Raw genomic sequence first — 27,623 nt, forward strand, 5'->3', positions numbered from 1 at the left:
TCAGTGGGGTAGTATTTATTGAAGGATGGGGAATTCGTTTGTCAAAGACAAAGATGCAGCTGATATCATCCACTCTTCCTCTCACTTCTCTTTCCCAAAGCCCCATGGCTACCCCTAACAAGAAACCCAAGAGCACTGCTGCGGAAGAGAAAACAGCTTCAGATATCATAATTGAGAGAGGTGTTGGATTGTCACCATGCTGTGGAGTCTTCCTGAGGACCCAACGCTGCTGATGTGTTGGGAGAACAAATCAAAGCAGAAATGGTAGATGTGCAGCATGGGAGCTCATTTCTTTTCTTATTTCTTTCTTTTCTTTCTTTCCTTTCTCTCCTTTCTTTTCTTTCTTTTTTAGACAAGAGTCTTGCTCTGTCACCCAGGCTGGAGTGAAATGGAGCCATCACAACTCACTGCAGCCTTGACCTCCAGGGCTCAAGTGATCCTCCCACCTCAGTCCCTGGAGTAACTGGGACTACAAGCATGCGCCGCCACTCTTGGCCTTTTTTTTTTTTCTTTTTTTCTTTTTATAGAGATGGAGTCTCGCTATGTTGCTCAGGCTGGTCTTGTGCTCCTGGGATCAAGTGATCCCATCTCTGCCTCTCAAGGTGATGGGATTACAGGTGTGAGCCACCGTGCCCGGCAAATCCCCTTTCGTAGCAACTCAGGTGTATCTGTGTGCAGTGGAGTGAATATAGCAGCAGTTGCTCCAGAAACAGAATCCAGAATGGGAAACTGTCAGTGACAGAGTTAGAAAGAATCATGAATCAGATGATTGAAAGATCCTCTGAGGCTCTTCCAACTGAGAGAATGGATTGCATGTTGCCAAGCTAGTCCAAACCTCGTTTTACAAACTTCTGTAGGCTGGGCATGGTGGCTCATGCCTGTAATCCCAGCACTTTGGGAGGCTGAGGATTGAACTCCTTGAGCCCAGGAGTTCGAGATCAGCCTGGGTAACATAGGGAGATCCTGTCTCTATTTAAAAAAGAAAAAAAAGAAAAGAAAAAACTTCTGTACAGGATTCATTTGGACTAGCATTTCTCAACCTCAGCTATTGACATTCCGGGCCAGATAATTCTTCGTGGTGGGGCTGTCCTGTGCCTTGTAGGATGTTTCATGACATCCCTAGCCTCTACCCATGAGATACCAGCAGCTCCTTCCCTCCTCCAGCTGTGACAACCAGAAAGTCTTCAGATATTGACAGATGTCCCCTGGGGGGACAGAACTGCCCCCTGTTGAGAACCACTGCCCCCTGTTGAGAGCCTCCCCACTAGTTGGAACTACAGGCATGTGCCACCATGCCTAGCTAATTAAAAAAAAAAAATTTTTTTTTTTTTTTTGTGGAGACGGGATCTCGCCATGTTGCCCAGGTTGATATCGAACTCCTGGGCTCAAGCAATCCTCTCACCTGGGCCTCCCGAAGTGCTGGGATTACAGGCGTGAGCTACCAGGCCTTGCTCCTTGTTTTTCTTTCTTTCTTTGAGTCAGAGTCTTGCTTTTTCACCCAGGCTGCAGTGCAGTGGCATGATCATAGCTTACTGCAACCTCGAACTCCTGGGCTCAAGAGATCTTCCTGCCTCAGTTTCCCAAGGTGCAGGGATTACAGACTCATATTTTTTTATTTATCTAACTTTAAGCATGGACTCAACCTCCCCCAGTCGTGACAAACAACAACGTTTCCCTCCAGACTGCCAAATAGCTCCAGGAGGGCAACCCAACCCCCCCCACCCCCGCTTTTTCAACCCGAGGCTGAAGGATATTGAAGTTGCACCATTCAAAACTGAACAGGAATACAAAAATATCTAAAGAGCTGGTGTTGGGCTGGGCGCGGTGGTTCACGCCTTTGGGAGACCGAGGCGGGTGGATCACCTGAGGTTGGGAGTTCGAGATGAGACCAGCCTAACATGGTGAAACCCCGTCTCTACTAAAAATACAAAATTAGCTGGGCGTGGTGGCGCATGCCTGTAACCCCAGCTACTCGGGAGGCGAGGCAGGAGAATCATTCGAACCCAGGAGGCGGAGATTGCAGTGAGCCGAGATTGCACAGGTGTGAGCCACAGCGCCTGGCCTGGGCTGCATGCTTTCAGGAGGCTCTAGGGGAGAATCTGTTCCCTCCTGTCTTCCAGCTTCCAGAGGCTACTCTTTGGCTTATGGTTCCTTCCTCCATCTTCAAAGCCATTAACTTCGGTTGTGACTTCCTTACAGTCAATCACTCTGACCCCAATCCCAGCCTCCTTTGTCACATCTGCTTCTCTGACTGTGGCTCTCCTGTCCCCCTCTTGTAAGCACCCTTATGATCACATTGGGCCCACCCAGATAATCCTGGGGCATCTCTGCATCTCAAGATGCTCAACTTAACCAGATCTGCAAAGTCCCTTTTGACATATAAAGTAACATCTTCACAGGTTTCAGGGATTAGGATTAGGACATAGACATCTTTAGGGGGAACCCTTATTCTGCCTACCCAGAGGTGAAGCTGGTGGGGCTTCTGGGTTAGGTGGGGACTTGGAGAACTTTTCTGTCTAGCGAAAGGATTGTAAACCCATCAATCAGCACTCTGTGTCTAGCTAAAGTTTGGTAAAGGTACCAATTGGCATGCTGTAAAAATGGACCAATCAGCATTCTGTAAAATGGACCAATCAGCACTCTGTAAAATGGACCAATTAGCAGGATGTGGGTGGGGCCAAATAAGGGAATAAACGCTGGCCAACAACCTGCTGCCGTGGCCTTCCACACCGTGGGGGTGGGGGGTGTTGTTCTTTTGCTTCAAGCAAGTTGGAGTCTTGCTTTATCACCCAGGCTATAGTGCAGTGGCATGATCGTAGCTCACTGCAGCCTTGAACTCTTGGGCTCAAGGGATCCTCTTGCCTCGGCTTCTCAAAGTGTGGGGATTACAGACTCGTATTTTTTATTTATCTAACTTTAAGCATGGCGTCTACCTCCCCCAGTCGTGACAAACAACAACGTTTCCCTCCAGACTTCCACATAGCTCCAGGAGGACAAAACCCCCCTTTTTCAACCCGAAGCTTAAGGATATTGAGGTTGCACCACTCAGAGCAGGTATACAAAAATATCTAAAGAGCTGGTGTTATCTCAGTGATATCCCTTCCCCCCCCCCCCTTTTTTTTTTAAGCTTCGGTGACACCCTACTCTCCTGGTCTTCTCCCTACCTCCCTAGTCACTCCTCCCCGTCAGTCTCCCTTCCTGTACTTACATTTCAGAGTACCCCAGGCGTTGGCCTGGGTCTTCCCCTCCCCACCTAAACTTAAACCAGAGGTTTTCATCTGGTTCTCCAACTTTAAATAGCATCTCCATTGATAAACTCACAAAATAAGCCACTTTCAAGTCAATGGAAGAAATGATAGTATTGGGACAAAGGACTTTCCATAAACAGGAGAAAAAAAAAAATCGTTCATCGCTGTGGGAGGGCTGCGGGGTCTCCTCCGCGCTCCCTTTTGAGCACCTACAGTGAGCGTAGGATTCCCACGGACACCCCAATCCACAAGTGAGTCAAGTTGCCAGGGCTCCAAGAAAGACGCATGGAGGGAGAGGGGAACGTCCGGGGAGGCCAAGACTGAAGAAGGCTGCGAGTGAGACCCGGAGAGGCTGATGTCGGCGGGTCTGCAAGCTCGCAAACGCGACCCCTTTCCGGTCAGCAAGACCTCGGCGAGCGATCCTCGGATTCTGCGAAACCGGACCAGCGACTGGGTCCGAGAGCGCGATCCCCACCAAAGCTAGCACCGACCAATCGCTGGGGGAAACAGGAAGCCTCGTTTTAACCCACTAATCAGAGGCCTCGGCGACCCATTATACCCACCTCGAGAACCAATGAAAAACGGGGATTCGCTCAGCCCGCCTCCCGAGTTTCAACCCCAAAGAGATCGATCGCGCAGAGTTTTATAAAAGGTACAAATTAGAAAACAATTCTGCGGCTGCATTACAGACATTGTGTTTTCAAAGACGGTGGGGAGGGTTGGAGAAAAGTCCTAGAGGCGAGCAAGACCGCACTACACCGAAACGTCGCGGGCAGCTGACTCTCCAATCACCATTTAGCCAGTCACAATTTAGCCCAGGACCGACGCGGGACGGACGGGCCGCTGCGCGTTGACGTCACGCGCCAGGCCCCTCCCCACCGGCCGCCCATATAGCGTGAGCCTAGCGCGCGCGCGCGCATCATTGTGTGGCTGGACTCGGCCGCAGCTGTGGTGTGAGGCGCGTGTTCGGGCTCTTGCCGTCCCCGCACCCGCACCGCGGCTACTGGCTTGCGGTCCGCCGTTCGACAACCAGCCCTTGGGCCCCCGCCCGCCACGGACATGCCGCGCGTCTACATAGGACGCTTGAGCTACAACGTCCGGGAGAAGGACATCCAGCGCTTTTTCAGTGGTTATGGCCGCCTCCTCGAAGTAGACCTCAAAAATGGGTGAGTCGGGCCTGGGCGCCCGCGCCCAGCGTCCCAGGCCTTGGTGGCGGCGGGAACTCTCCAAGGAAAAAGGCGGCCAAGGCCGCGACGCCGCGTGGCAGGGCCTCCAAGATGGCGACGGCGCGGCGTCGCGGGGGGCGCGCTGAGGGGTGCGGGGGCGCGCACGTGCGCGCCCTGGCTAACGACGCCCCCGCCGTTGTCCGGCCCTGGCACCGCCCCCAGGTACGGCTTTGTGGAGTTCGAGGACTCCCGCGACGCCGACGACGCCGTTTACGAGCTGAACGGCAAGGAGCTCTGCGGCGAGCGCGTAATCGTAGAGCACGCCAGGGGCCCGCGTCGCGATCGCGACGGCTACAGCTACGGAAGCCGCAGTGAGTCCCACCCCCGCGCGCTCCGAGCCCTTGGGGACCCTGGGGGCGGGCGGGGGTGGGTGGGTTGGGGCCCTCCCAGCCCGGGCAGGCGCGAGGGCCGGGGGTCGTTTGACTCGGGCGTCCCCGAGCCCCGCTGCCTTCACGTCTGCCCGGGGCAGCCATGGGACGCCGGAGCGCGGGGATTGGGTTTGGGTGTTTATTTGCGAAGTTGGGAGGGGGTGGCTTCTTCTGGCCCCTTGTCAGCACTGTCACAGGTTCTAACCACAGAGGAAGTAAGGAGTGGCTGTATTTGTCGTATTCTCCTTACTTACCTATCAGTGCATTAGTTAGAGATTCGGGGACAGGCTGGGGTGGAGGTGGGGTAGGGGGGCGGGGGACGGGGAAGGGAGGAGCTGAAAGTGTAGGTCTTAAAGCTGTGGAACTTGATGGGGGCCGAAGAATGTACTATTTTTAAATAATGTGGTATTGTACCACAAAGTAGATCTAAATAAGCTTTATGCTGTATTTGAACTAACTGGGGCATGTTATTGGGAGGAGGTTGGGGGGATTTTTGGTTATGTTAAATGTTTGATGTTTAAATTGTTGCATGTTGAATTCAAACTTTTTAACAAGTCCTTGATGTTTCAATTTGAAAGTGACCAATGGGGCTGAGGCTGTGTCCACTGAGGCTAAGATGACTGCCTTTCCTGATTGGCCTTGGCTTTTCCATACATTGTGTGACCCTTGCCCTATGACCCTTTGGCTGACCTTACCGGAAGCCATGACGACAGCAGCCTTTTGCCATTAGACGCAGGGTGATGGTGAGGATTCCAAGGGTTAGACAAAACTGGTTAATCTGAACTAGGTGACTGTTACCTTGCGTGTTTTGTGGCCAAACCACCACCAAAAACCTCACACTGTGATGTAAGTACTTAGTGTAAAACTAGTAAACATTTTGTAAAATGTAGAAATGCATGTAATCAGTTAAGTTTTATATTTTACAATGTTCTGTAAAATAAAACTTAGCGAGGTAAATCGAATAAAGGAGCAGTCACTCTCTAACAGATTGTAGGAGAGGTTTAGTTGGATTTAGTCTATTTGACTTGCCCTTAATTTAATTTTATGGCAAATCACAAATGTGTCGAAGGTTTAGCAATATAATAGCAAAGTCCTACTCCAGTAAATAAAAGTTGATATGTTTGTACTAACTTTCAAAGACATTATGCGTTTTTATCATTACAAGGCATCTAATTGTTCCCTTCATGTGATAAAGGTGGTGGAGGTGGATACAGCAGTCGGAGAACATCTGGCAGAGACAAATACGGACCACCTGTTCGTACAGAATACAGGCTTATTGTAGAAAATCTTTCTAGTCGGTGCAGTTGGCAAGATTTAAAGGTATGTGCTGTAATTCAAGATACAAAGGATACGACTAATGCTTTGAAGTAAACTCTTTACATTCTTATTTCTGGGAATTTATTATAGTATATAGATCTTTTAAGATTTCCGAGTCTGACCAATCTTATCATTTCAGGATTTTATGCGACAAGCAGGTGAAGTAACCTATGCGGATGCCCACAAGGAACGAACAAATGAGGGTGTAATTGAGTTTCGCTCCTACTCTGACATGAAGCGTGCTTTGGACAAACTGGATGGCACAGAAATAAATGGCAGAAATATTAGGCTTATTGAAGATAAGCCGCGCACAAGCCATAGGCGATCTTACTCTGGAAGCAGATCCAGGTAACTTGCTGAAGGACACTGTGGGGAGGAAACAGAATATTTGCCAATAAAAAAGGGATTAATGGAGTAATTTCAATTGTTGCCTACCTGAATTAAAGCCAGCTTTTAGTTTGTTTTGGCTGTGCATCATTGGGTTTTCTTCTGGATGTTTGAACAGTGTATTTAATTTCGTAGTAAAGAAAAACATTATTCTTTGGCTTATCTATTTTTGCCAGATGGCACAGATGTATTTAAGATGGATTGAAATTAAGACTTCATTGTTTGTCTCCTAATAGGTCTCGATCTAGAAGACGGTCACGAAGTAGGAGTCGCAGGAGCAGCCGCAGTAGATCTCGAAGTATCTCAAAAAGTCGCTCCCGGTAAATAATGTTGTGTTGAGTCACTGTGAATATTACTGTACTTGTTTATGGAGTACGTGTATGTTCTTACAAAGTATTGAGAGAATCGGTCTTTCCTTGTCCAGTTCCAGGTCGCGGAGCAAAGGTCGATCACGTTCTCGATCAAAAGGCAGGAAATCTAGATCAAAGAGCAAATCTAAGCCCAAGTCTGATCGGGTCTCCCATTCACATTCTCGAAGCAGATCTAAGGATGAGTATGAGAAATCTCGAAGCAGGTCTCGGTCCCGATCCCCCAAAGAAAATGGAAAGGGTGATATAAAGTCAAAATCCAGATCAAGGAGCCAGTCCCGTTCCAATTCGCCGCTACCTGTTCCACCCTCAAAGGCCCGTTCTGTGTCCCCTCCACCAAAAAGAGCTTCAAGATCCCGTTCTAGGTCTCGTTCAAAGTCAAGATCAAGGTCCAGGTCGAGTTCCAGAGATTAAATCAGAACTCTCTTGTTCTTTGCACACTATTATGGAACACTTTCCTATTTAGGCAGTTACTCTTCCATGTTTATACTTGGCCTTTTCTGCAAGAGCAATCTCCTGAAAACAGGGGCACACAGAAATTTGATTTGTGGCCAAATTTGATGAAAAAGATGAGGCTCTAAGGAAATGGTGGCATGAAGTCAGACACCCTGTCCCTTCTTTGTAGAATTAAGATAACTTTGATTTTATAGCTTTTGAGTTGAAATAACTTTTGTAAAGAGTAAGCTCATTTAGTTTTTTTTTTTTTTTTTTTTTTTTTTTTTTTTTTTTTCCAAGTATTTCAGCAGGATCTGCTGGCAGGGTTTTTTTGTTTTATTTGTTTGCTTATTTTTAAATTAACTGTTTCAAGCTTTGAATACTTAAGACTTTAGAGGGAGAACCCAATTTTCAATTATGTTGGCTTTTTATAAAGCTTGAGTTATGTAAGATTTAAATAAAACTTTGCTACCAAGATGATTGCCTTATTGAATAGGTCACTATTAAATTTCTTTAAATGTTGGTATCTGCCATTTGTGGAAACATGTAAATTCTACTGAAGTGTAAACAAGGCAAGCCTCAGATCAGCAATAAATTATTCAGTTTGGATAACATTATTTTGTGCTGTTAATCAAATTTGCCAAAGTCTTTATCTGCCCCTTTAACAAGTTGAGTAAAAATAAAAGGTATTTTTTAGTCAATCTGTTCCATGATTTTGCTTAAATTAATAATTTTAAGTAATGGAACTTTTTTCAAAGGCAAATTTAAACTCTAAGAAATAACTCCTAATACTTGGGGTCTTGGTTAGATAATCCACTTTCTGGAAGTTGTCAGTGTAATTAGTGTTAGAGAGTGGTTCAGGTTGTCTTTAATGTTTGTCATGTGGAAATGGAAGTAGCCTCTTTTTGATCTGAACATTGAGTTTATTCAGAGTGTAAAAGCACATACTGCATTTTCTGCTGAAAGATAATTATGTTTAACAGACACTTAATCTCAGTAAAGTCAGTCGCCAGTTAAGTTCCACCTAATAGTCCGCTTCATAGGTTAGTGGGATTATGTGATAATTGGTTAGATCATACTTGTAAATTTTAATGCATTGTGTAATTGCTATGAAAAAAAGTGAAATGGGTAAGCCCAAACTTTTGTACTTTATTACGAGTGAGATGTAATGAGTACTGTGGAAAACCAAATTTGAATACTGCAAATTTGTATGAGTTACTAGGTTAGCAATTAGTCCATACATCCATAAGCCTGATGAGTTGAAATTGCAGTTGGAAAAGTGAATTAAACCTTACATTCCTTTATTCAGATACTTAATTATATATAGTAATTTTATTTAAAAGCATTTATTGATCTTAGTCTGAAATCAAAATATAGATTAATTGGCTCAGTTTTAATACCTTTCCAGGAGCTGTCACAATGTAGGGTACTAAGGGTTGGATTGTGATGGGGCGTGGTCGTACACCACTCATTGTGCCACAGGTGTGCCTGGAAAGCATGATATTCTAGGGTTGGTTTTTAAGTTCAAATAATCCAGAAATACGCCTAATAAGATAGAGTTGAAAAACTTGAGTCAAATATCTAGGGCATTCACAGAGTGGCTGTGAGTTCTTGGTAGTGTGAAAAAAGCCTGTTTTTCAGAAATTCCTGGGTTTCCTGTTTAAAAAAATCTTAAAGCCCAACCTTAGGAATATAGTGCCCCAAAAGGCGGATGCTTCCATTATCTTTTCTTTGATAGTTTAATTAGATGTTTATAAAGAAATGGGTTTATTTTTCCAGTATAAATCTCAGAATTTAAGGAAAGAAAGTGGTGTGTGTTACTATAGTTCATTGTTTTGCCTACTCAGCAGAAGTGATGACTCTTAAAAATTGGCTTTGACCAAAGTTCTCTTATTTTCAGGGAAAACATAAAAGCTTTTTGAACCACAGCCTTTTTAAAAGAGGGGTGGGAGGATATTATAGTAAGAAATTTGGCTTTCTAAAAATATGAAATCCTTCAACTGGACTCTCTTGTTAATAGGACATCATATGATAATAGACTGGTTTGACTGCATTGTTAGCTGCCCCAGTAAGCAGGTCATTGTATAGGTAAATGCCTGCATCCATAATTTTCTAGTAATAGCCACAACCAATTTATTAATAGTCAGGGCCTATCCTTGCCTGTAGTTCTAAGTCACTGGATGCATGAAATCACTGTGTAACATTGGCTCACTTGATGAGCGTAGGGTTGACTGATAAAATGTTTAGTTCCCTTGCTAACTTGTGAGAAGAATGAGTCCACAACATGCTCCATCCCAGTGGCTAGATGGAGTATTAAGGTGGAGCAGAAGAGAAGTGAAAACATCTTGATTCCCCTTTCTTTCACTTGATGGTGTTTATGAACATGCCATAGTGCCTTTATGGCCAGTTTTGAGTCCTGCCTACTTTGACTTTTACGTTCCCATTCCTGTGTTACCACCTTCCTCCCGATTTGTTAACCTATTTTGTGCTTTAAATCTCAATAAAATACTTACTGAGGGAAAGACTTGTTTTTGAGTTTATTGCATATGCCCACTTAGGACCAGATTCTTAAATGGTTTTTTGAATGGGAGTTGGCATTGGGAAGCCATTCCTATCTTGAGTATGAGAACAGGATCTTGTTTTCACTTCCCCAGAAACATGAGTTTGGGGTTTAGTATATGGTTTATCTTGGGCAAGTCATTAATCACTGTGCTTCAGTGTCGTCCTTGAAACAATAGGGATAAAACATGCCATGGGATGTGAAGACTAAAAGTCAAGAATGTGAACAGTACAAGAGAGTACCATAACAAATACCATTTTATTTACAAATATACATGGTTGGACCATACCTTGGAATCTGCTTATTATTGCAGCTACTGTTAACAGTACTTGTATCTGCTCAGAGATTTCTGTGGTTATATAAAAATGACCTTTTTAAGTTTTCAGTGTTCATGCCCTGAGTCGGCAGTTTTGTTTTAATATATGCTAATACAGAGATGGGCTTAAAATGGCTGACTGGTTACTGTTGAATGAATGTATGATAAATTTTTTTTCAGAACCAACAGTATGAATAATCCTTTGACTTGTGTATCAGCATGAATTTAAAAATTACTCTCAGGATTCAACATTCAGAATTCTTGCAATAGAGCACCTAGTGTAGTAATTATCAATTTATATGCTAATCTTTTAAGTTTCCTCAGTGACCACATTTTGAATATATTAGTATCCCGAACATGTATGCATCTATTTACTGAAAGGACGAGTCAGTGCAATTGTGCAATTGGTCTTCCTAGATCCTAAATAGGTTGTTTACATATGCCTGTTTATCTTAGAGCAATCTTGCAGATGGCCCCCAGTATGGCACTTAACACACCTCGTTAACTTTTTATAGCTTTTGAATAGAAAGGCATCATGGTTCAAAAATTGGAAGAGTGGGTGCGGTGGTTCATGCCTGTAATCCCAGCACTTTCGGAGGCCAAGACAGGAGGATCAGCTGAGCTCAGGAGTTCAAGACCAGCCTGGCCAACATGGTGAAACCCTGTCTCCACCAAAAATACAAAAATTAGCCAGGCATGGTGGTGCGTGCCTGCAGTCCTACTACTGGGAGACTGAGAGACGGGCAGGACAATCGCTTGAACCCAGGAGGCGGAGGAGGTTGCAGTTAGCCAAGATCACACCATGGCACTCCAGCCTGGGCAACAGAGTGAAACCCTGTCTGAAAAAAATAAAATTTTAAAAATGTGTTTTCTAGGAACAGGAACATTATCTTCTGTAACTACAGAATTATCAAAATCAGGAAATTAATGTTGATAAAATACTGTTGTCTGATACACAGTTCATACTGAAATTTCATCAGTTTGTCCCACAATGTCCCTTAACGTTTTTCCTCTTGGTCCAAGATTCATTGGTGGCATTTTGTCATGGCTCTTGAGTCGGTTAATTTCTAATGCATCCTCAGGCTTTTTCTTCATCTTTTATTTTATTTTTTTGAGACCGAGTCTTGCTCTGTCGCCCGGGCTGGAGTGCCGTGGCCGGATCTCAGCTCACTGCAAGCTCCGCCTCCCAGGTTTACACCATTCTCCTGCCTCAGCCTCCCGTGTAGCTGGGACTACAGGCGCCCGCCACCTCACCCAGCTAGTTTTTTTTGTATTTTTTAGTAGAGACGGGGTTTCACCGTGTTAGCCAGGATGGTCTCGATCTTCTGACCTCGTGATCTGCCCGTCTCGGCCTCCCAAAGTGCTGGGATTACAGGCTTGAGCCACCGCGCCCGGCCCATCTTTTTAAGAAGTAGTTAATATAGGCTCCAGTTAGCCCCCTCTCAAAATTATTTTTAAAAATGACTTTATAGTGATCCAAGTTATTAACATGGATCACTGGAAATATATAATGCATCGAGGACAGAGTCTCATTCTTGTGATATTCCTGCCCAAACTGCTGTCATGTAGAAATGAGACAAATCCAAGATGAGGGGAAAACCTACAAAATAAACTTTTTTTTTTTTTTTTGAGACAGAGTTTGACTCTTGTTACCCAGGCTGGAGTGCAATGGTGCAATCTCAGCTCACCGCAACCTCTGCCTCCTGGGTTCAAGCTATTCATCTGCCTCAACCTCCCGAGTAGCTGGGATGACAGGCCTGCGCCACCACGCCTGGCTAATTTTTTATTTTTTTATTTTTTTATTTTTTTTTTTGTTTTTTTTTTTTTTGAGACGGAGTCTTGCTCTGTCACCCAGGCTGGAGTGCAGTGGCCGGATCTCAGCTCACTGCAAGCTCCGCCTCCCGGGTTTACGCCATTCTCCTGCCTCAGCCTCCCGAGTAGCTGGGACCACAGGCGCCCGCCACCATCGCCCGGCTAATTTTTTGTATTTTTAGTAGAGACGGGGTTTCACCATGTAGCCAGGATGGTCTCGATCTCCTGACCTCGTGATCCGCCCGTCTCGGCCTCCCAAAGTGCTGGGATTACAGGCTTGAGCCACCGCGCCCGGCCTAATTTTTTATTTTTTTAGTAGAGGCAGGGTTTCTTCTCCATTGTTGGTCAGGCTGGTCTCGTTCTCGTACTGCCGACCTCAGGTGAGCCGCCTGCCTTAGCCTCCCAAAGTGCTGGGACTACAGGTGTGAGCCACCTTGCCTGGCCTTCTACCGTAAAGGAATTGCTTTGGAGGGGTGGCAGGGGCCGTGTACACTATATGGGTTTTCTTTAGGTTTTCTGTGTTTTGAGAGATAAGAGTCTCACTCGGTTACCCAGGCTGGAGTGCAGTGGTGCAATCATGGGCTCAAGCGATGCTCCCACCTCCGTCTCCCAAATTGCTGAGATGAGTGTGCACCACCACACCCAGCTAAGAGAGTAGACTATGTTTTAAAGGTAAGGTTTAAAGAAGGTAGTTTTTTATTTTTGTCTTTAGGAGGGAGTCAATTTGGAGATTAAGAGCTTCTGAAGGCAAAGCTTTGATGGCATCAGATTGAACCCCCATTACTGCTGCAAGCAGGAGAGTGAGTCCCCTAGCCCAGGTCCAAAAGGATTGGGAGGCAAATAAGTTGCACCCTCATCTATGAAACAAGACCTGCTAATGTTATGAAAAGTAAATAGTAATATCAAAGCATTTGGCACAGTCACTCATTAATAGTAACTGCATTTAGGGAAAACATTCTAAAATAGAACTAAACTCTCCAGGAGCGATGGTTCATACCTGTAAAGGTGACCAGGGCGGGCAGATCACTTGAGATCCAGAGTTGGAGACCAGCTTGGCCAATGTGGTGAAACCCCATCTCTACTAATAATACAAAAATTAGCCAAGTGTGGTGGTGCAGGCCTGTAATCCCCGCTAGCCTGGAGACCAAGGCAAAAGGATGGCTTGAACCTGGGAGGGGAGGTTTGCAGTGAGTCAAGACCACACCACTGTACTCCAGCCTGAGCAACAGAGCGAGACTGTCTCCAAACACCAGTGAATAGTAGAATGAACCGCCCTTGTGCTCCTCTAGCTTTAACAGTATATACCTGTCTACTTCCTCTCCCAAATAATTTTGAAGGAAATCCTAGACGTTTTAGCTGTAGATTCACTATATACCTCTTTAAAGACATCTAAACTCTTTAAATCTAGAGTCTCTCTTTTTTGTTCCCTTTAATATATTTACTGGAGAAGCTAAGTCATTGTCCTGGAGAGTTTTCCTAGTCTTGATTTTGATGATTGCAATCTCATGGCATCATTAAGTGTATTCTTCTGTATGCTGCATTAATAGACCTAGAGAAGTGGTTTTCTTTTTTTTTTTTTTTTTGAGAAGGGTTCTCACTCTCACCCAGGTTGGAGTTGCAGTGGTACAATTGCAGCTCACTGCAACCTCGGCCTCCTGGGCTTCAAACGATCCTCCCACCTCAGCCTCCTGAGTAGCTGCCACAATTCCCAGCTCATTTTTTGTATTTTTTGGTAGAGATGGTGTTTCACCATGTTGCCCAGGCTGGTCTCAAACTCCTGACCTCAAGCGATCCTCCTGCCTTGGCCTCCCAAAGTGCTGGGATTACAGGCGTGAGCCACTGCGCCCAGCAAGAAGTATAGTTTTGCCAAGGCACAGTGGCTCACACCTGTAATTCTAACACTCTGGGAGGATCAGTTGAGCCCAGGAGTTTGAGACCAGCCTCGGCAACATAGTGAGACCCCATCTCTACAAAAAAATAATAAGTTAGCCAGACATGATGCTGCCCACCTGTGGTCCCATCTACTCAGGAGGCTGAGGTGGGAGGGTCACTTGAGCCCAGGAGGTTAAGGCTGCAGTGAGTCAGTCATGCCACTGCACTGTAGCCTGGGTGACAGAGCGAGACCCTGTCTTTAAAAAAAAAAAAAATGCAGTTCCCAACCAGCAGCATCAAAATCATCTCGGATGTTAGATGTTAGAAATACAACTTCAATCTTCACCCCAGACTCTGAATCAAAAACTCTATAGAGTCAGGCACAGAAAGACAAACTTTGCATGTTCTCACTTATTTGTGGGAGCTAAAAATCAAAACAGTTGAACTCATGGAAATAGTAAAAGGATGGTTATGAGAGGTTGGGAGGGCAGGAGGGGGGTGAGGGGTAAGTGGGGATGGTTAATGGATCCAAAAAAGAATAAACGTATGTGATAGCACACAGGGTGACTATAGTCTGTAATTTAATTGTACATTTAAAGACTATATAACTGGATTGTTTGTAACGTTAAGGATAAATGCTTGAGGGTATATCTGTGTAGTGTGGGGTAATTAAAAAGAAAAAATAAAAATAACATACAAAAAATGCTTGAGATGATGAATACCCCATTTTCCATGTTGTGATTATTACGCATTCCATGCCTGTATCAAAGTATCTCATTTACTCCATGAATATATACACCTACTATGTACCCACAACAATTTTTTTTTTTTTTTTTGAGATAGAGTCTTGCACTGTCGGCCAGGCTGGAGTGCAGTGGCACCATCTTGGCTCACTGCAACCTCTTGTTTCCTGGGCTCAAGCAATTCTCCTGCCTCAGCCTCCTAGGTAGTTGGGATTACAGGCGTGCGCCACCACACCTGGCTAATTTTGTATTTTTAGTAGAGACAGGGTTTCACCATGTTGGCCAGGCTGGTCTCGAACGCCAGAACCTCAGGTAATCCTCCCGCCTCAGCCTCCCAAAGTGCTGGGATCATGGGTGTGAGCCACCGCGCCCGGCCAATATTTTTTTTAATAAATAAAACTCTGGGCCAGGCACAGTGGCTCACCCCTACATCCCAGCACTTTGAAAGGCTGAAGCGGGCAGATCATCTGAGATCAGGAGTTCGAGACCAGCCTGACCAACATGGTGAAACCCATCTCTACTAAAAATACAAAAATTACCCGGGCATGATGGCACACGCCTGTAATCCCAACTACTTGGGAGACTGAGGCAGGAGACTCTCTTGAACCCAGGAGGTAGAGGCTGCAGTGAGCCAAGATCGTGCTCCAGTATGGGGACAGAGTGATACTCTGTGTCAAATAAATAAATATTTAAAAAATAAAACTGAGTAGAACACAGCCATAGGTGTTTTTAAAAGCCCCTTAGGTGGTTCTGGCACATACTAAAAATTGAAGACCCACTATTCTAGTGGTTTTATCAAATTCCAGTTTTTAAAAAATTTAGGATGTGCAAATGCAGGTTTGTTACATGCATATATTCTGCCCGTGAGTCTGGGCTGTCATTGTGCCCATCACCACCTTTATCTTTTTTTCAAAACTTCTTGGGGACTGGACACCATGGTTCATGACTGTAATCCCAGCACTTTTGGGAGGCTGAGGTAGGCAGATGACTTGAGCCCAGGAGTTCAAGACCAGCCTGGGCAACATAGGGAGACCCTGCTTCTACAAAAAATAGAAAAAATTAGCCAGGCATGGTGGCAGGTGGCTGTAGTCCCAGATACTTGGGAGGCTGAAGTGGAGGATCACCTGGGCCCTGGAGGTGGAGGCTGCAGTGAGCTGAGATCGCGCCTCAGCACTCCAACCTGGGCGACAGAGCAAGACTCTGTCTCAAAAAAAAAAAAAAAAAAAAAAAAAAAAACAGAAAACGACATGGGGGCAGGGGCGGTGTCCCACACCTATAGGAAGCCAAGGTGGGAGGAATTCAAGGAGTTGAAGGCCTGGGTAACTTAGCAAGACCCCATGTGGATGTTTTTTTGTCATAATGGCAACCATTGATTATTTTTGCCTAGATACATTAAACCATGGACTGTGGCTTTAAACATTTATTTCAATCCATTGCAGCTCGCCTTATCAATGCTACCTTTTCATTTTTTCTTTTTTGAGTTAGGGTCTTACTCTGTCACTTAGCCTGGAATACACTGGTGTGATCATGGCTTACTGCAGCCTCAACCTCCTGGGGTCAAGCCATCCTCCCACCTCAGCCTCCCAAGTAGCTGGGACTGTAGGCACACGCCACCACGCCTGGCTAATTTTTGTATTTTTTGTAGGGTCGGAGTTTTGCCATGTTCCCCAGGCTGTTTTTGAACTCCTGAGCTCAAGCAGTCTACCTGCCTCTGCCTCCCAAAATGTTGGGATCACACATGTGGGCCACTGCGCCTGGCCTTCTAATCAATGTTACCTAATTCTGTCTTCAGTCAGTGGGACTTAACTCAATTTGCCTCCTGAGTCCTTTTGAAACAATTCTAACCTTGTCAGTTTCCTCGCTTTCTGGTATAGTAAGATTTCCAGGCTCATGTTGTACATTTTCAGTCCAGATCTGAAATCAGCCATTTCTCCAAGGAGCCCTGGTTTTGCTGGAAATGGTATTTAGCAACCAGTCCAGGCAATAAGCAAGTTCATTGCCACTTGTTTGGTCATTAGGCCTTTTCAGTGGACAGAGCTAGGAAAATATTGCCTGATTCTCCCTCTAGCCACACAAATCATTTTACCTTCTGGTCATCTGAAGGTCCTCTCTTCTCCAAGCCGAAACCCTTCCAACTTTGCCTCAGTCAGTGCCACAGTTTTGAATCTCCTAACCATATGTTGTCTACCTGCACTCTTTGTGAGTGCCATTCTTACAGAGTGGTGTCCACTGGTAGACAAAGCACTCCAGGTTTGCTCTAACCTGCTCAAAGCAGAGCAGTACATGACTTCCCTGCCTTGATACGTGCTTCCTCAGCTGACTTCTGGGCCGTTTCTGGCAAAGGGATAAGAGGATTAAAAGGAAACTGTTTCTCTAAAATCCTGCAGCCTCTTTTCCACACCTTCAGAAGGTTTAAAGCAGATAATGTGTCATCTTGCTTGGAGTAATGAGTAGAAGAAGGAAAATTCAGAGCCTAACTTTAATTGTGATTCTGGAGTATACAACAGCACTATAAATGGAATGAGTAAATAAAGACCTTAAATTATAGTTTTCATCCACCTTGACCATTGCCTGCAGACACAGCAGTAACTCAAGCCCAGACAACAGTGTGGCTGTGATCATAAGATGATCAGTGCTCACTGGTGTTTTCAGGAAGTTTTTCAGGAAGCCCTCAAAAAGTATAGCACCATGAGTCGTCATAGTCCAACTTACATTCAGTAAGCGTTTATTAAAAACTTGGCTGGGCGCGGTGCCTCACACCTGTAATCCCTGCACTTTGGGAGGCCGAGGCGGGCAGATCACTTGAGGTCAGGAGTTCAAGACCGGCCTGGCCAATATGGCAAAACCTCATCTCTACTAAAAATACAAAATTAGCTGGGCACGGTGGCAGGCTCCTGTAATCCCAGCTACTCCAGAGGCTGAGGCAGGAGGATCACTTGAGCCCAGGAGGCGGAGGTTGCAGTGAGCCGAGATCATACCACTGCACTCAAGCCTGGGCGACAGAGCAAGACTCTGTCTCCAAAAAAAAAAAAAAAAAAAATCGTACCAGATGTGTGGTAGATTACATTACTGTCAGAAATATTTACTGTCTCCCCATTCTGCATTTATGAGTACTTCCCTCTCTTGATGTTGGCCAATGGAATTTAGCAGGCGTGATCTCTTTGGTAGGCTGAATGATGCCCTCCCCCGCCCCCCAGAAGGGGGACTCTCGCTCTCCAGAACCTGTGACTATGTAACAACATTGTAAAAGACACTTTGCAGATGTAATTAAATAATGTTCTGGAGATGCGATTATCTGGCTAGGCCAGTGTAATCACAAAGGTCCTTATAAATAGGGAGGCTGGAGAGTCAAAAAATCAGAAAAGTTGGTGTAAAAATGGAAGCAACAGTAGATTGGAGATGCTCTACTGTCAGCTCTGAAGATGGAGGGAGCCATGGAACAAGGAAACGGATTCTTCCTAAGGGAGCGCAGCCCTGCCGACTCCCTGACTGGGCCCCCGGCTCCCTCCCTTAATTGGCCCAATGAAACCCAATTTCTGACTTTTGATCTCCAGAACCATAAGACTATAAATTTGTATTAGGTTGGTGCAAATGTAATTGCAGTTTTTGCCATTACTTTGAAAATATTTTAGGCTATCAAGTTTGTGGTATTTTGTTACCGAAGCTCCAGAAAAATTAATACAACACAGCTAAAGCCTTAAGACACAGTTGCACAACTGGGCTTGCTCTCCTGCATCCCAGCTGTCTCCATGAGAATAATGACACCTCAGCCAGCCCACTGGTCCAAGAGGACAAGAGACAAGCTGGCCAGAGCTGCCTGTTAGCCTTGGCCACCAGCTCGAAGCAGAACCCAGCCCAGATCAGCCAACCTGCAGAAATGTGAAAAGTAAAAACTTAGTGTTGTGTGCTACTCAGTTTTGGGGGTTAGCGACAATGATAGCTAACTGATACGGGGTGCTAAGCAACACCACATATGTCTCTACAATAACTATACGTGGTAGAGAAACTGTTATCCAGCATTTTACAGATGATGAAACAGGCCAGGTAAACACACATGCCCAAAGTCACACACAAGGCAGCATTCTGAAGTTCAGTTGTTTCATTTTGCCTAAATGAATATGAGAGATATCTTCCATTTTTCCTTCCCAATTCCCTATTCGCCTGTCTGAGCCTCAGGAAACTAGCCTCGTGACTTCATCCACACACTTCCCTGCCCTCTGGTTTCTGACTGGGATCAGCCATTAGGAAGCAGCAGTGGGATGTGGAAAGCGGGAGAAGATGGAAGTTGGAGTCTTTATTCCCACAACACCCCACCCCCCACCCCTGCAGACTTAACTAAGGCTGGCGGTGGCCTTCAACCGAAGGCCGTAGTGTCTGGTGTACACAGCCCTCTTGTTCCGAGTCCTGGTAACCACTGCCTCCCTTTGTCATAGCCCCACCGTCTTATGCTAACTGTTGTAATTTTCCTACACCCTGCCCACGCCATTATAAATAAGTTAATGATTTATTAGATTACCTTCAAATTACTCAAGTGGGAGTGTGCCTTCTGTTTCCTGTCGTGACCCTACAGATAATAGCAAGTAAGTTAAGCAGTAAGTAAATATTTCCTGTTTCGGGGGACTATAAAACATCACACTTAGTGCTTGATTCGGCAGCATATATACTAAAATTGGAATGCCACAGAGAAGGTTAGCATGACCCCTGTGCAAGGATGGCATGCAAATTCATGAAGCCATCCATATTTTAATTAAAAACTATAAAATTAAATATCGGGTAGATATGCAGGCAGGGCGGGGCAAAGCTCTGAGGGGTAGGGTGTGCAGGTCAGCATTATCTAGTTGCAATGGTTATGTTGAGTAATGGGCCACCTGGTGGTCTAGCTGGAGGCAACAAGGCTGTAAATCAATTCTTCAGCGTTCTTTCCTGAGATGGGACACTCTCAACCTTGGTTTGATATTCTGGACCTCCTAAGACCAGTTCCTGGAATTATTTAAATAAAAGGCATGGTTAAACATTAAGAGAGCACAGAAGAACAACATAGAATGGCTGGACTAGGTGTGGTGGCTCACACCTGTAATCACACACTTTGGGAGGCTAAGGCAAGAGGATCACTTGAGCCTAGGAGTTCGAGAGCAGCCAGGACAACATAGTGAGACCCTGTCTCTACAAAAAAATTAGGCAGGTGTGGTGGTATGCACCTGTAATCATGTAGGTCTAAAACTGGCCTGTTTGGAGGTTTGGTTATTATTTCACTCTCTCCTGATTTCTTGGAAAGTTTGATAACAATCTTGGTTTTCAGGCCAGGTGTGGTGGCTCACACCTGTAAATCGTAGCACTTTGGGAGGCCAAGGCAGGCGAATCACCTGAGGTTGGGAGTTTGAGACCAGCCTGGCCAACATGGTAAGACCCTGTCTCTACTAAAAATACAAAAATTGGCTGGGCATGGTGGTGGGCGCCTATAATCCCCAGCTACTCAGAAGGCTGAGGCAGGAGAATTGCTTGAACCTGGGAGGTAGAGGTTGAAGTGAGCCGAGATCATGCCATTGCACTCCAGCCCGAGTGACAAGAGCAAAACTCCATCCCAAAAAAAAAAAAAAAAATCTTGGTTTTGGCTTGGTGGTGTGGAACTTCAGCATTTGTACTCCATTTTAGTTTGGTCCATTGGGTCTAATGCCAGAGCCCATTCCAAATAATGAACTCCTAAAATTGTATTTAACATAAGGGAAGGAAGGAGATAGAGGGAAAGAGGGCAAAAGAAAGAAAGGAATGAGGCCAGGTGTGTAACTCATGCCTATAATCCCAGCACTTTAGGGGGCAGAGGCAGGAGGATTGCTTGAACTCGAGTTCAAGATCAGCCTGGGCAATATAGTGAGACCTCGTCTCTTAAACAAACAAACAAACAAAAAGGACTGAAGAAGAAAGGAAGTAGAGAGAAAGGAAGGAAAGAACTCTTCATTTACATTTCCTGGCTCTAGGTTTTATATATATATATATATATTCTGACACTTTTTAAAACAGTTAAGAGGATTTTATCCAGCGCTATTGGAAGAGGGGAGAGAGGTCTGCCTCAACCAAACAGCAAGGGCAAGAAGTGGGGATTTATAGGCAACAAGAAGAGTGAGGGGGTCATAGCTGAAAAATTACTAAGAGCAGACATCATGGGTAGGGGGATTCTAGCTAAACTGAACTAGCAGGATTCTTGCTAGAGGCAGACCAAGGACTTATATATCAGAGGTGAAGGATCAGAAACTTGATCAGATATCAAGGATGGGGGATAACTTAGCAGGATTCTTATTAAAACTGGGCCAGGCAGGCCAAGGACAGGAGGGAGTAGAGGCCAAGTTTGGACAAGGAGAGAGTCTTTTGTCAGTTTTTTAAATCTCTTGAGTATGAGCCTGGGGAACTGGAGAATTCATTTTTTCTTTTTTAAATATAGCTATGGGGTTTTGCCACGTTGCCCAGGCTGGTCTCGAGCTTCTAAGCTCAAGCAATTCGCCTGCCTCAGCCTCCCAAAGTGCTGGGGTTATAGGCATGAGCCACTGCACCTGGCTGAGAATTCAAAAACACTAAAAATTTGTAAGATTAGAGTACTTTAATGTGGTGCTTCACAGTATACAACGTTTTAAAAATCAGGGTTGGGTGCAGTAGCTCACATCTGTAATCCCAGCACTTTGGGAGGCCAAAGCTGGCAGATCATCTGAAGTCAGGAGTTCGAGACAAGCCTGGCCAACATGACGAAACCCCATCTCAACTAAAAATACAAAAATTAGCCGGGCCTGGTGGCGCACATCTGTAATCCCAGGTACTCGGGAGGCTGAGGCACAAAAATCACTTGATCCTGGGAAGTGGAGGCGGTAGTAAGCCAAGATCACACAACTCCACTCCAGCCTGGGAGACAGACTGAGACTCTGTCTCAAAAAAATAAAATAAAAATAATAAAAATAAAATCAGTAACCTGAGGATACCGGATATCAACTCCTATGTCCAATTTATTTTCATTAGACCACTTTAGATTAATAAATATTAGAACGCTACATTAGAACTGTATCATCAGTTGAAACCACACTCCAATTTTCAGGGCAACTGCAGTTTTCAGGGCAACTGCAATTTTCAGGGCCACAAGCAGTCTGCAACCATTTTCTTGGGCCTCAGTTGAAACCACATTGCATACATCCCACAAGTCTCTTACTAAAAATACAAAAAACTAGGCATGGTGGCACAAAGCCTGTGATCCCAGCTACCCAGGAGACTGAGCTGGGAGGATGGCTTGAACCCGGGAGGTGGAGGCTGCAGTGAGCTGAGATCGGGCCACTGGATTCCAGCCTGGGCAAGAGAGTGAGACCCTATCTCAAAAAAAGAAAAAAGAAATGCCCTTTAGCTCTTCCCTGTTTTTGCACATACCAGGCAGCATAACAAAAGTCACACATAGTTAGCTTAAAAATTAATAATAATGAAATCAGTAGGCACTGCAGCATGCACTTGTAGTCCTAGCTACTTAGCAGACTGAGGTGGGAAAATTGCTTGAACCCAGAAGTTTGAGGCTGCAGTGTGCTGTGATGGCACCACTGAGGATGCCAGCGTGGGTGACAGAATAAGATCTTGTTTCTTAAAAAAAAAAAAGTGTCTGCAGCTCCATATTCTAATTGATAGAAACAAGAATTAAGTTCCTACGGCATATTGGCGTATTCCTGCTTACAAAAATATCACCAAACTTCTAAACAAGATCAAAACACTTCTATATACCAAACATCGAAATAAATGTGAGCTACACATACCTTTTACAAAGATTTATAGAAACAAGAGAATAATTGACCCAAGTTTTTGGTTAATCAGTGAGTGAGGGCGGTCGTGGTGGTGATGGGTTAAATCAAGGAATAAGTGTTTGTAAAGCGAAAATTTTCAGGAGCATGTCCTCCCACTATACAGTTCAAAAACAAACAAGAACCAATCTGGCAGACTCACTGAGTGCTTTTGGATCACATCATTTATTGTCCTGCATTTGTATGATTATCATATACTGTATGGATTTTTTATTTTACAATTAATTTGTATTCACTCATTTTCCTCATTCAGTTTCCAAGCTGCTCATTCCAATTCAGGGTCTCAGGTGGCAGCCTGTCCTAGCAGCTCAGGACGCCAGGTGGGCGTCCCCCCAGACAGCATGCTGTCCCATCACAGAGCGCGCGCGCACACACACACACTCCGATAGGAACCATTTAGACATGCCAGTTACCTAAAGTGCACATCCATGGGATGTGGGAGGAAAACAGGGTACCTGGAGAAAACCCACGCAGGCATGGGGAGACCATGCAAACTCCACACAGACAGTGACCCTGGCTGTGAATCGATTTGTTTTCTCAACAATGTTAGAAAAGGATGTTGAATGTAATGATGTTATCTGAGGACTGGCTGTAATTAACCAACTGACCAGCTGACTGCATCTTCATAGTTACTATTATTCCATGTGCAAACAAGAGATCCAAAGGAGAGAAGGGTTAGAAATCCATTTTTTTCTTATCAAAGGTATATTCTTTTATCCATTTCATTACAGTATTTTATCCATTTCATTACAGTCTTTTCTGAGCAAAGTGGAAGTTCAAGTCAAAAGTTAGATGAAAGTCGCTTTAAAGTTCAAAGAGGAGAAGAAATGAACTTTTCTTTGAGAGCCTCTTTTGTGCTAGATGCTTGCCCCTTGCTATGAGAAATGCCAAGATCTTACATCTATTGAAGTAGAGAGTAAAACATTTTTTAAAAACACAAAGATGAGTATGATGGAGTTTGTGACCGCATGCCACACACCAAATCAGGACAAGGTTATCAGTAATAGCTCCTGAGATTCTCCAGGCTAGAATAAACCTCCATCATCATCTTGTTCTATCCCCATCTGATGCTTGAGTCAGATCTTGCTTCTTCATACCCAGTCTGCTTAGCTTTTTTTTTTTTCAGACAAGTTCTCACTCTGCTGTCCATACTGGAGTTCAACCATGCAATCTTGGCTCACAGCAACCTCAGCCTCCTGGGCTCAAGCAATCCTCAGGTGCGCACCAGTATGCCCAGCTAATTATCTTCCATATTTTTTGTAGAGACAGGGTTTTGTCATGTTGCCCAGGATGGTCTCAAACTCCTGGGCTCAACTGATTCTACTCATCTTGGCTTCCCAAAGTGCTGGGGATTACAGGTATGAGCCACCCACACCCAGCCTGCTTAGTTGTTTTAAAATTAAAAACTTTAGACAAATTAAATGTAAGAGTTTAATTGAGCAAAGCACAATTGGTCCATTTGGGACAGCCTCCTAAACCAGAATAGGTTCAGAAAAACTCCAAGGTGACTGCATGGTCAGAGAAGACCTGTGGACAGAAATAGGAGGAAAGTGACATACAAAAAAAATAGAAATGAAATACAGAAACAGCTGGATGGGTTACAGCTTGGCATTTGCCTTATTTGAATAAAAGTTTGAACAGTTGGCCACCTTTGATTGACCAAAACTCAGTGATTGGTATGAGAGTAGGTTACAGTCTGTTACACAGTCAGCTAGACTATACTTCACTATGTACAGAGAAATCTTTAGGCTGAACATAAGGAGGCAGATTTAGCCTACACTTAATTTAACAATTCTCCGCTTTTTGTCAACCTCTCAAAACTTTAGGCATTGATATCATTCTGTCGTCATTGTAATGTACTTATTTGGGCTCAAATCCCACTTGGAAACAGTAGAAGAGTGGGTTTTGTGAGGGCTTTAGATTCCTTTTTTGTAAGGATTAGAGTAGAGGGGACCTCCTTATGCTAGAATCTTCTATTTTCTATTCTACAATCTCTTGATCTGTTTTAGGATCTATCTGCTTCTTTAAAGTTTTAGTTTGATTATTTCGCATTTAGCATGAATTACTCCACTTTGATTTAATCCGTTCTGGTCTGTTGGGGTCTAGTACGTGAGCTCACTCCAAAATTATGACTTGCCATAATTTGTTTTAAAAACCCTTCCCTTTTGGTTAAGTTCTCACTTAGGTAGGAATGTGACCAGAACCAGGGCTTTAGCAGCCATCTCAGTTACCATCATCTGGGTTTCTAGTTTCAACACAAAACTTATAGGTTACAGTGTCCTCAAGGTTATGTTTTTTAAAATGTTGTTGTCCCAGTTGAAGAGAGACCATTTGACATTATATGATGGCTGCATGCAAACATTTAAATGTTTGAGAGAATACAGTGTACCAGGGAGACTACTATCATAATATGACTATCAGGAAGATATATCAAGAGTTTGGATTATGTGCCTTAGACAGGGTCCCCATGAACCCAACCAACAAAAATCAAATAGATCAAAGAATCAACTAGATAGTCAATTCGTTTCAACCAAGCACAAAATGAGCTATAGGGGATTTGTTAATTTTCTGTAACTGAACCTCTGTAATACCCAATGTATTCTTCTATGTACAAGAAGTGTCAGCAACTGCACAGATATTTACCTATTCAGTCATTAAGTAATCTAAAACCATTCTATTATCTAGCACAACCTTATTTATTCAATTTTTTTTGAAACAGGATCTCACTCTGTCACTCAGGCTGAAGATCATAACTCACTGCAGCCTCGATCTCCCGGGCTCAAGTGATCCTCCTGCCTCAGCCTCTCAAGTTGCTGGGACTACAGGCACATGACACCATATTTGGCTAATTTTTGTGTTTATTTTTTGTAGAGATGGGATCTTGCTATGTTGCCCAGGCTAGTCACAAACTCCTAGTCACAACTCACAAGCAATCGTCTGGTCTCTGCCTCACAAAGTGCTGAGATTACAGGCATTGAGCCCAGCCTAGTACAACTTAGCAAGAGAATTAAAGTCTGTTGCCTGACGAAAACCTTTGTAGTAGAATCTGTTATAGCGACTATTGTAAGGGATAAATTTCTAATTATTGCCTCATTTACTCCAAACCATGGAAATAGAGATCTAACAAATGATACCCATCTAAAAGAGTGAAAGCCCCCCTGGTGATATTTTCTTTTTCTTTTTTTTTTTTTTTTAGAGAAGCAGTGAAAGTTATCAAAAAGTTTTAGAGCAGAAATGAAAGGAAGAAAAGTACACTTGGAACAGGGCGAAGCAGGCAACTGGGCAATCCAAGTGCCCTGTTTGACGTTAGACTTGGGATTTTATACATTGCATGCTTCTGGAGTTTTGCATCTCTCCTCCCTTGAATTTTTCCTTGGGGCAGGCTGTCCGCATGTTGCAGTAGCCTGTCAACACTTGGGAGGGGTGCGTGCACACTAATTACTGAAGTAGTGTGCCATGCTCACTTGAGGCATTTTCCCCTTACCAGTCGAGTGTTCCTAGAGAAAGGTCATGTACCAGTTTAACTCCGCCATTTTGCCTCTTAGTGCACATGCTTGGACCCACTCACCCAAATCCTGAGATCTTATTGGGAAGCTGCAGATCACCAGCTTCAGGTGTTTTTCCTATTGTTTTTTCCTTGATGCCAGATGTGACCAATTATTATTTTAGAGAGACAGGTTAACAACTGCCTGACCATTACCTGATGGTTGCCTTGAGATGGTACTTGTTCCCTTGACCTTGACCCCCTTGTGGGCAGGACCTGGAGTGGCTCATTTCACTCAGCTTACAGTCTGTGGACAGCTAAGTGTTAACAGCTCAGCGAAGGGTCAAGCTGATTGCCTCTTGTACCTGCCGCAGTGTTTTTCTTTAACCTATGATGTAGGTTAAGAGTGGACCAGTGTTCTGTTTCTGACTGATTATGATGCAACAAATGTACCACTAAAATTTCTCACCGACACTGGCCCTTTATCTTCCATCTATTAAGGCATAAGATTGTCCATGTATAAGGTTGGCTGCAAAATCCTCCATAAATAAAAGTATACCCCACGGGTGCACATAAGACCTCTTTTCCAGTTCTGTTGTTCACAGAGGCCTAAGTAAGGAAAAATTAGGAGAAGAATCTCATGATGGCAGAGGAGTGTTGATCCCTGATTTTGGGAAAGCTGTCCACATCTAGGATGTCACCTGCTTCCGTGGTTAGCTTTATCTTATGTTTTCCAACAGGCATACAGTTCTGGAGGGGCTCTTCTGAGTTGCAAGATCACAAACCCAAAGCTCAAAGTCACAAAGTTTTGCTGCAGTGTGGGTGGCAAGGGCAATTTTTCTCTGATGGTATTTCCGAAAGTCCCAGTCTCTATGAGTTGTAGATAGTGAAGTCTTCAACTGTCCTTAGTCAGTAGATCATGAAAAGTTTCTTTTACCTGGTGAAATATACTTTGGCAGAATGTATTAAAGCCTTGAAAGGCTGGGTGCAGTGGCTCACATCTGGAGTCCCAGCACTTTGGGAGGCTGAGGCAGGAGGACTGCTTGAGCTCAGAAGTTGGAGACCAGCCTGGGCAACATGGTGCAACCGAGTCTCTACCAAAAATACAAAAATTAGCCGGGCGTGGTAGTGTACGCTCATGGTCCAAGCTACTGTACTCGGGAGACTAAGGTGCAAGGATGACTTGAGCCCGGGAGGTGGAGATTGCGGTAAGCCACGATGGTGCCACTTCACTCCAGTGTAGGCAACAAAGCCAGAACATGTCTCAAAAAAAAATAAAATAAAATAAATAGAAAAAGAACGAAAGAAAGCCTCATAGCATTTAGTCATACCAGAGATTAGGAGTGAAAGATATACGAGATTCTATTATTAGGAACATAGACCTTTTAGTGACTATTTCATATGGGGTCAACTCATGTTTTCCACTGAAAGTGGATCTGATTGTTATCAATTGCTAATGCCTTTGACCAAGGCAATACAGTTGATTTGTTAGCTTTTCCAGATATTATTGTTTCTATAATACCTTATTTAACTGTTTTACAACTTGTCCAGTGAAACAAGTACCTCTATCACTGGAGATTTCTCCAGGAATGTCCATGAGAGACACATTTCCTAATAATCTTTTAGCTACTGTTATAGCATCAGTCCGCTTACATGGGAAAGTTTCT

At 44.3% G+C, this 27,623-nt stretch overlaps 1 protein-coding gene and 1 non-coding gene across 2 annotated transcripts; both read left to right on the forward strand.

Moving 5' to 3' along the window:
* The first annotated feature begins 4,106 nt into the window (after positions 1 to 4,106).
* On the forward strand, positions 4,107 to 8,050 carry LOC115892788 (serine/arginine-rich splicing factor 6). Its single transcript, XM_030915007.1, has 6 exons — positions 4,107 to 4,414; positions 4,637 to 4,785; positions 6,038 to 6,162; positions 6,299 to 6,507; positions 6,783 to 6,866; positions 6,971 to 8,050. The coding sequence occupies exons 1-6, from the start codon at positions 4,308 to 4,310 to the stop codon at positions 7,326 to 7,328; spliced, it is 1,032 nt and encodes a 343-aa protein (XP_030770867.1). The 5' UTR covers positions 4,107 to 4,307; the 3' UTR covers positions 7,329 to 8,050.
* An 11,241-nt stretch (positions 8,051 to 19,291) lies between these two features.
* On the forward strand, positions 19,292 to 19,398 carry LOC115892982. Its single transcript, XR_004052947.1, has one exon. It is a non-coding gene; the product is annotated as a U6 spliceosomal RNA (small nuclear RNA).
* The last annotated feature ends 8,225 nt before the right edge of the window (positions 19,399 to 27,623 follow it).

This window comes from Rhinopithecus roxellana, chromosome 13 (assembly GCF_007565055.1).
Source record: "Rhinopithecus roxellana isolate Shanxi Qingling chromosome 13, ASM756505v1, whole genome shotgun sequence".
Taxonomy (NCBI): Eukaryota; Metazoa; Chordata; class Mammalia; order Primates; family Cercopithecidae; genus Rhinopithecus; species Rhinopithecus roxellana.

Coding starts and splice junctions, on each gene's coding strand:
- LOC115892788 (XM_030915007.1), top strand. CDS start 4,308: ATGCCGCGCGTCTACATAGGACGCTTGAGCTACAACGTCCGGGAGAAG. Junction 4,786..6,037: donor CTACAGCTACGGAAGCCGCA/GTGAGTCCCACC, acceptor CATGTGATAAAG/GTGGTGGAGGTGGATACAGC. Junction 6,163..6,298: donor GCAGTTGGCAAGATTTAAAG/GTATGTGCTGTA, acceptor TTATCATTTCAG/GATTTTATGCGACAAGCAGG.